The 9,367-nt window shown below is 44.7% G+C and overlaps 1 protein-coding gene across 11 annotated transcripts in view; it reads right to left on the reverse strand.

Moving 5' to 3' along the window:
- The window catches only part of LIMCH1 (LIM and calponin homology domains 1), a 171,386-nt gene that overhangs the window by 46,176 nt on the left and 115,843 nt on the right, over positions 1-9,367 (reverse strand). For 6 of the 11 annotated variants that reach the window (XM_081332434.1, XM_081332431.1, XM_081332437.1 and 3 more), the window contains 2 exons: positions 8,555-8,776; positions 531-839 (listed from right to left, as the gene is read on the reverse strand). The exons of 4 other annotated variants lie outside the window; for them this stretch is intronic. In XM_081332434.1, the coding sequence (XP_081188560.1) occupies positions 531-839; positions 8,555-8,776 (531 nt within the window). The remainder of the gene's footprint in view (positions 1-530; positions 840-8,554; positions 8,777-9,367) is intronic. One more of the 11 variants, XM_081332435.1, reaches the window with a different exon arrangement.

The following is a 9,367-nucleotide window of genomic DNA, read 5'->3' on the forward strand; positions in this document are numbered from 1 at the left end:
CTTTTAGGCAACCCCCAGTGTAATAAACAAGTAAATAAGCACACACATGTACAAATCAGAACGACATTCATTATGCGAGCTTGATTTCATTGTGAGTTACGCAATGACAACAAAGATATTCTACTCTATGGTTAGCAGCTACAGCAGCCCTGCAAAAGTTCTTTGGAGAAATGAAGTTACAATGCTAAACCCAAACAGATTAAAATGATACTAGCGACAAGTCCCTCTTTCTTTTGAGCTTCTGCGGAACACAACAAGCCAATAAATACAAACACAAATGACGTTTTCCCTTGGCTGCTGGCGTAAAGCTTTGGGAAAACTCAATGACACGTGATCACTTTTCCGTACGTCTCTTGTATTAGTAAACTTTTTTTACCGTACCAATTATCTTCTGCTGGAATAGTACGGCAACTGGTTCATTTTGATTGGCCGCCCCTCGTTTCATTTCATCCTTTCTGCTTAAGGGATAGAACACAAAACCCTCAACAAAACCTTCCATGCAAAAACAGGCACAAGACGCTCACAGTAACCTTTCTGTTTTTGATGCTTTCTGCCGACGTTTCGGCTCACTCTGGCCAGCCACTTTTCTTGGGCAATGCGATGGAGAATTACAAATCGCTAATTGGTTAGCTGGAAGAAGGGAACTAATCGCTTTCGGAAAAGTCCCGAATCTTCTAACCATCATATCATCTCTTTCAAGGTCTGGGAAGCGGTCATCCGATTCTTCTTCGCTATCTTCACGCCATTCATCCAGACCGCTAGGTTGTTGCCTCTGGGTATCAGTGCGAGCATCCTGGACTGGGGAATTACACTCCTCTGAATTGGTCAGTATTATTTCACTACCGCAGGAGAGCAGGAGAGAGAGAGAGGAGGAGAAATAATGAGGACCACATGGAAAGGCAAAGGAGAAACTTTGACTTAACCACCTTATCTCTCATAAGGAACATCAAGAGCTTCTTAACAGGAGCATCAAAAGCAGATCTGCACCCACAATGGGAAGCTTAGCAAATGTGAATACTTTGCTTTCTAACTCACCCAGGAAAAGAGAGAGAGAGAGAGAGAGAAAAACGACGACGCAACAGCGTGGACCACTTTTAAGATATACACTTCAAACGTTTCCTGAATGAAAAACAGGGTGTTCATTTAACCGATTGCTTTCAAGAGAGGATTGAAATTTTGTACGGTTCTGCCAGTAATGAGAGAAAGCACATGGATATTGTCAAAAAAAACAAACCCACACAAATATTTTGGAATAAAGAGCACAGAGAACCTCGTCAAGGGACTAAATTGGCTGAGTTGATTGCTTTGATTAAAGAAATGAAGACAATTAATTTTGTTTCTACTTGGAAACCGCTTCTGGACTTTGTGCTTTGAGGTGTGTGTGTGGGGGGGGGGGGATGAAACTTTGATTTTGGGTTTTACTGATTAGATAGGCTTGGTGTTCTAGTATGTATTATTATATAAAAGTAAAAAGTTGAGGTTTTAGGTTGTTACTTTACTTTATTCTACTGCACCAAAAGGAGTGGGAAGTCAATGCCTTTTCCCCTCTACTCTGCATTTTTATCTCTTCCCATTTTTCCTCCCCTTATGTTACTTTTATTTTCATTTCTCTGTATAGTTTTGTATTTTATGCTTTGATACATTAATAAAATTTTGAACCCTAAAAAAAAGACACACACACACACACACACACACACACACACACACACACACAGAGAGAGAGAGAGAGAGAGAGAGAGAGAGAGAGAGAGAGAGAGAGAGAGAGTCTCGCCAAATGGACGTCACAATGTGAAATCTATCAAGATAATCTGGCCATCACCTCTTATGGTTGATCAAATAATCCATCGATTTTATTGCAGTTATAGACCATCGTCAAAGATGCACTACGCCATTTCAGTGAATAGATGGGACAGATAGAGAAATGATATAACATTTGAGAAAATCAATGTGACAGACAATAATAATAAGGCTCCTGAGTTTTATCTTCCTACGTTATCAGTTATTAGCTTCTGAAGGCAAATTCTTCCACTGGTTAATTGTTCTCACTGTCAGGAAGTTTCTCCTTAGTTCCAGGTTGCTTCTCTCCTTGATGAGTTTCCATCCGTGGCTTCTTATCCTGCCTTCGGATGCTTTGGAGAAGAGCTTGACTCCCTCTTCTTTGGGGCAGCCCCTGAGGTATTGGAAGACTACTATTGTGTCACACCTAGTCCTTCTCTTCATTAAACCAGACATAACACCTTAGGACCACTTTATTTTTATATTTTCTCTGGTTTTCCATCCTTCCTCGATTTAGAAAGAGGACTATTGAATTATATTGGAAGGAAATGAACCCGTTGGACTTTCTCAAGCCAACATCTCTTATAATTTCAGAGGTTGCTTTCACTTCTTGATTTGGATTACAGACGGGATGTAATTGAACAACAGGATTCAAGAATAACACTTTTAATCGAGAATCAAAAGTGTGCTATGTTTTTGGGATATTGAGTAAGGGGCTTGCATCTCCTAATTTGGCACGCTGAATGTTTTGTCTAGAACGTTGAAGACCAACGGTGAATACGAGTCACGATAAATGTTCAAGAGTTAACCAGCCAAAGGATTTATATTAAGGAAGCATCTATTTTTTGCAACACACATGGGGATAGTGACCTTGCCAACCTGTTTTAACTTTTCCCATGTTCCTTTCTTTTGCACTGGAAGCAAAATACTTCAGCCACATCCCCCTGAGCATTACAGTTCAACGGGAGTAGGATATTTTCTTTTTCTTTTTTTTCCTTTTTAAAAAGCAAGGTAGAACTTTTAAGATGTACCAGCAAGGATGGGAAGATTTAAATACCTGTTAGTATTTACATCTGGCAAATAGATGGGGAAGAAATGGAGGTAGTGACAGATTTTATTTTCCTGGACTCCAAGATCACTGCAGATGGGGACTGTAGCCAAGAAATTAAAAGACGCTTGCTCCTGGGGAGGAAAGCCATGGCAAATCTAGACAGCACACTAAAAAGCAGAGACATCACCCTGTCAACAAAAGTGTGTATAGTCAAGGCTATGGTCTTCCCAGCTGCAATGTATGGCAGTGAAAGTTGGACCATAAGAAAGGCTGAGCGCCAAAGAATTGAGGCCTTTGAACTCTGGTGCTGGAGAAGACTCCTGTGAGTCCCTTGGACTGCAAGGTGATCAAACCGGTCAGTCCTAGAGGAGATCAATCCTGACTGCTCTTTGGAAGGCCAGATCTTGAAGCTGAAACTCCAATACTCTGGCCACCTAATGAGAAGGAAGGACTCCCTGGAGAAGAGCCTCATGCTGGGAAAGGTTGAGGGCAAGAGAAGAAAGGGACGAGAGAGAATGAGGTGGCTGGATGGAGTCCCTGAAGCGGTAGGTGTGAGCCTAAATGGACTCCAGAAGATGGTAGAGGACAGGAAGGCCTGGAGGAACGTTGTCCATGGGGTCGCGATGGGTCGGACACGACTTCGCAACTAACAAGAAGTATTTACATGGTAAGGCCTGGTAACGTTAGTGTTAGGGTGAAAATATGATATTTTCTTCATGTTGTGTAATTGCTCCCTTATTTCCAGAAACTTGTCTTTAGTTATCGCTTGCAAAGATCAAATAACTTATTTACACCCCCACCTTTCTAAATCTATCCACAGCGTGCATAAGTGGTTCTTTGTTATGCTCCTAGAAATTGCGCACACTAGGCAACCTGCAGGTCACATCCTGTCACCCAGACTGGTTTTCCAAAATGTGTTCTCTATCATCAACATGCAAGATTTTGTCTTACCCTGATATCATTGATAATTCAGGAAACATTTCAAGAGGACAAAGGTTGACATCTCAGCCGATGAGGACTTGAAACCAGGGGACGCGTAAGCCTGTAGCAGCTTTGCTGCAAAGTCCTTTTACAAGGAGGAGGATTAAAAATTTTAGGAGAGACGGAGAGATGGAGAATGGAATCAGGTACGTTCATTGAGCAAGTACTGGCGTAAATGATTTGCAAGAATCACACTTGATCGTGAACGGAAAGCTCCGTTTCCCATCGTCATTTCGTCCCAAAGATGCTTTTTCAAAAGGCAAGTTCTTGAGTGAAGAAGCTTCTTGGATGAGAAGTGAAATGTTTTCATAAAATTTTTTCAATAAAATCCAGTTGCCTTTTGTATAGAAAAAAAAAGCACCTTTGGGACTTCCTAAGTATTTTTTTTTGAGTTCCTCCTCTTTCTCGCACAAAAATAAAAATGGAAAGCATACAAAGAGAGGCCAAAGGAAGTTTGAATGAAAAGGCAAAAAAACAACAACAACCCCAATCAATGGGAGAGGAAAAAAAAGTAACATTAAAGGAGTATCTGGACGTGGGAGATTGGAAAAACTGATTTAAAGGAAACAAATAACGCTGAGAAGTTTAGTAATAATTAAAAAAAAACACCTCCCCAGTCAGAAAATGACAGATAGTTCCAAGAATAGCAGCTTATTCGATTCCAGCGGAAGGCAGAATGGAAATCTGGAGAGTCTAGTTTACAAATGGCTTTTGGGAGGACGGCTTGTCAAAAGTGAGATTGTGCCCGCAGTCCTTCCGCTACACTCGATAGTAAAAACGCTATCGTCTAGCCCAAATTGCTTCCGACATCTTCCCAAGCAAAGCTGGGCAGAACAAGGCCTGTTGTAACAGCTGCTTCCTGAACGGGGGTGCCAGAATGTGAGAAGCTTGAGGTCTAGACATCTGAAGAAAGAGGAAAGTGTGTCTTTACAGGGCTACAATCTTAAAGAGTCAGGGATTTTCCTATACAGAGGTGACCAGAAAAGGATGGAAAAGGCCTTGAAGGTGGACCAGGAGGCTATCTTTAGCCACATGGGGGAAAATATATATATATATATATTTCCTATCGAGAGATTGTGGAGGAGAAGTACGTTAGCCTTAAGGAAGCAAAGGCTGGTTGCAGAAGGCACAGCAGATCATAGTGAGGGGTTGAGTTGAGTGTATGAATGAGCCCAGGCAATTGTGGCATATTTAGAAACCATGGCTAAAGAAATGATGGTCCAGATATTGATCGAAAAGAATATTTGTAGCTCAGAGTTGAACTGTGGGCTCCTGGTTGCCTTCTGAGCTTGGTGGTTTTCTTGCAGAGGTTTCATGACCCAAACTAGGTAACCTCCTCAGAGCAAACCTACTCCGCTGGAGCACAGATGAGGCTACCTAGTTGGGTAAACACAACATCTGCAAGAAAACAACCAAGTTCAGAGAGCCCCAAGGATCCCACAGTCTGGACCTATTTGCCTTGTGGCCCAAACCTGCGACAGTTCTGTTCCTAAAATGTATTATTACATCATGCTTCTTGGAATCTAAAGCATAGGGATGTGTCCAACTGCTGGCTGCAACTGTGTGTATGTGTGTGTATTGGTAGAACATCAGGGCTTGAGTTGTCCATCAAAGAAGAAATAGGACTAACAGACCAGTAAAAATCCCAAAGGTGCTTTTTTTCAGGAGGCAACTGGCCTTTCTTGTTTTTCCTTTGAAGACGTTTCGCTTCTCATCCCAGAAGCTTCCTCAGCTTCTGACTGGATGGTGGAGGAATGGAAGGATTTATACTCCTTGCAGACAGCTGGTCATTTGCATCCTTTTGGAGAGTCGTTAAGGCCACCTGGAAGTTTATCTGTGCCCTCGGGGTCACCTGAGTGGTGCAAATGGGTGTGGAGCCTTCTTGGAACTGCTGAAAGGACTGTGTGGTAGACTGGAGATAGAGGATGTTGTATCCCTCCATCTCTGTTCTGTTTTTGACTTCGATGGTCTCTTTTGCTCCTCTTTCAAACCATTTATTTATTCCACCTCTAACGATGGGGGGTGAGGTGTTACCCCCCATCGATAGGGCTCGCAACTTGGGCGTCCTCCTGGATTCACGGCTCAATTTTGAAGATCACATAGGAGCCGTGACCAGGGGGGCTTTTGCACAGGTTCGCCTGGTGCGCCAGTTGCGTCCCTATCTGGACCGAGACGCCCTACGCACAGTTACTCATGCACTCGTGACCTCCCGTTTGGACTACTGTAACGCTCTCTACATGGGGCTGCCCTTGAGGACCACCCGGAGGCTTCAGCTGGTGCAGAATGCGGCCGCGCGAGTCGTGATGGGGGTCTCCCGATACTCCCACGTAACACCTCTACTCCGCGAGCTGCATTGGCTTCCGGTTGCCCTCCGGGTGAAATTCAAGGTGCTGGTGATGACCTATAAAGCCCTAAATGGCGAGGGTCCGGGGTATTTGAGGGAACAACTGCTGCCGGCATCAAACGCCCTTCGCCCAGTGCGCTCCCACAGGGAGGGTCTGCTCAGGGTTCTGCCGGTAAGAGATTGCCGGCGGGTGACACCCAGGGATAGGGCCTTCTCAGTGGGGACGCCTGCCCTCTGGAACCAGCTGCCGGTGGAGTTGAGGACTGCCCCCGACCTCCGATCATTCCGCCGGGGCCTGAAGACCTGGCTCTTTGAGCTCTCGGGCCCAGGCTGAGGAGAAAATTATTTTAATTGGGGTTTTTAATAATACAGGGTTGATTTAATATTTTTAAATTGGTTTTTAACTTTTGTATGCTTGATTTTTAACTCCCTGTAAACCGCCCTGAGTCCTCAGGGAAAGGGCGGTATATAAATGCAATAAAATAAATAAATAAATAAATAAATTTGGTCCTCTCTGTCCAAAATGTGGACTTTGCTGTCTTCGAAAGAGCGGCCTTGGTCTTTTAAATGCAGACGGGCTGCTGAATCTTGTCCTGGTGGGTTTGTTCTCCTCTGGTTGTGCCATGCGTTTATAAAGTGGTTGTTTTGTTTCCCCAATGTACAGATTGAACGGCCCTCCCTCAAAAGAGGGGGAGGGATAGGGCATCCTCTATCTCCAGTCTACAACAGAGTCCTTTCAGCAGTTCCAAGAAGGCTCCACACCCATTTGCACCACTCGGGTGAACCTCCAAGGGGCCTCAACGACTCTCCAAAAGGAGGCAAATGACCAGCTCTCTGCAAGGAGTATAAATCCTTCCATTCCCTCACCATCCGGTCAGAGCTGAAGAAGCTTCTGGGATGAGAAGCGAAAGGTCTTCAGAGAAAAAATCAGAAAGTCCAGTTGCCTCCTGAAAAAAGCCCCTCTGGGACAGCCCTGACCTGGATGATGGAGAATCTCTAGGGAAATTTCCCTGAGAGCTTATAGAAGGATCAGCCCTCATGTTATGACTGTTCCTGCCACGTCTGTTAACCGAATCACTGCAGTTGTTAAATTAGCAACACGGTTGTTAAGTGAATCTGGCTTCCCCCACTGACTTTGCTTGTCAGAAGGTCACAAAAGGGGATGACTGCAACCGTCACAGGTACTTGCCAGTTGCCGAGCCTCTGGATTTTGATCACGTGACCCTGGGGCTGCCGCAGTGGTCGTAAGTGTGAAAAACACTATTTTCGGTCCCGAGTCATTTTTTTTTCAGTGCCGTTGCGACTTTGAACGGTCCCTAAAGGGGCCGTTGTAAGCCGAGGACTAATTTGTACACATAGACATCGGCAGAAGATGGTCTGTTTTGAAAGATGGGTTACTTTTTTTTGTATTTCAGGACGGTCCGCAGGCGGAGTTGATGCTCTTGGCACACACGGAAAAGGCACGTATTGCTCAGCTTCATATTTTTTTTTCTTTTTTGACAAAACGATAAGTGTTGTGGGGTGTCCCTGGGGCTCTCTGAACCGGGTTGTTTTCTCGCAGACGTTTCACGACCCAACTAGGTAACGTCATCAGCGCTAGCAGGAAGTGGGGTTTGTGGAGGGGAGGAGGAGGAAGGGGAGGAGGACTGTGGGGTCCTTGGTGGTCTCTGAACTTGGTTGTTTTCTCGCAGACGTTTCACGACCCAACTAGGTAACGTCATCAGCGCTAGCAGGAAGTGGGCTTTGTGGAGGGGAGGAGGAGAACGGGGGTGTCCTTGATGCTCTCGCTCTCGGTTGTTTTCTTGCAAAGGTTTGATGACCCAACTAGATAACATCACCAAGGCTAGATTGTGCATCAGATAGCTGCCCCAAACCCCCCCTCCCTTCTAGCACTGATGACGTTACTTAGTTGGGTCACGAAACGTCTCCAAGAAAACCACCAAACTCAGAGAGCACCAAGGGCCCCGCGGGTCCACCTCGAGCTACAAATATTTATTTATTTATTTATTTATTTATTTATTTATTTATTTATTTAAATTCCATTTATATCCCGCCCTTCTCTGAAGACTCAGGGCGGCTTACAAGCTTAGCAGTAGCCTTCATTCTATGGATATGCCTGCTTATTAGGGCTTTCACACACCCCCCCCAAGCGGCATTATTACAAAGTCAGCTTAATTGCCCCCAACAATCTGGGTCCTCATTTGACCTACCTCGGAAGGATGGAAGGCTGAGTCAACCTTGAGCCTGGTGGGACTCGAACCTGCACTAATTGCAGGCAGCTGGTGTTACTTAAGGAGGCATCAGCCCACTGCTCCACCAAGGCTCTACTTGCATAGTCTCATTATTTAGTCAGTAAACATTATTTAGTCAGTGACATTCTCTTCCTCTGTATGTCAACGTACCTCGTCTCCCCTGAAACTTTTAGTCGATCCCAGATCTCTTTATCTTTTGGGGTGATAGACGGAAAGACTGGCTGAGACGGACTAGCCTGGATTGGTTTCTTAGCCAGCTCGTGACTCCAGGTCTCAAGGATTTTCGCTCTGCCTTCTTCCTCAGACTGCAAAGCTGGTTTGTCTTCCTCCAGGACCTCTGGCTGGGTCGAAGTCACGGTTACCTTTTTCCCACTAGTGTAAATATTCATTCCAAAAATCAGCAGAGAAGGATTTCGTACGACAAGGACAAACCGCACGCCCTCAAGTGGAGTCCCAACTTTACAACCTGTGGCATCGCATCAATTAGGAGGAGCACGGAAAGATCTGCAGCAGTTTCACCTCTTGACTAGTATCCTCCATTTTTCTTTTTTGGTTAAAAAAAAAATCACCATTACCCTTACTACTATTATCCCTGTTAATTTTACTAGTAGGTTTTAGCAGACTCAGCATCTTAGCTAACCCCTTTAATTCAGAAAAGGCATAGATGTAATGTGAAAAGTAGAGAGGGTGTAGTTTGAGCCATCTTAAGATCCTAGAGCAGGGGCCTTCAAACCTGGCCCTTTCATGACTTGTGGACTTCAACTCCCAGAATTCCTCAGCCAGGCACACGTGCCTGGCTGAGGAATTCTGGGAGCTGAAGTCCACAAGTCATGAAAGGGCCAAGTTTGAAGACCCCTTGCCCTAGAACGTCCAATTTCAAGGTCGGATCTGCTCTCTACCGTTTAAAACTCTGCAGAGTTAAACTCCCATCGATCGATGCATTTTCCTCCACTTAAGTTTACA

This window comes from Vipera berus (assembly GCF_964194415.1).
Source record: "Vipera berus genome assembly, chromosome: 7".
In the NCBI taxonomy this organism is placed as follows: Eukaryota; Metazoa; Chordata; class Lepidosauria; order Squamata; family Viperidae; genus Vipera; species Vipera berus.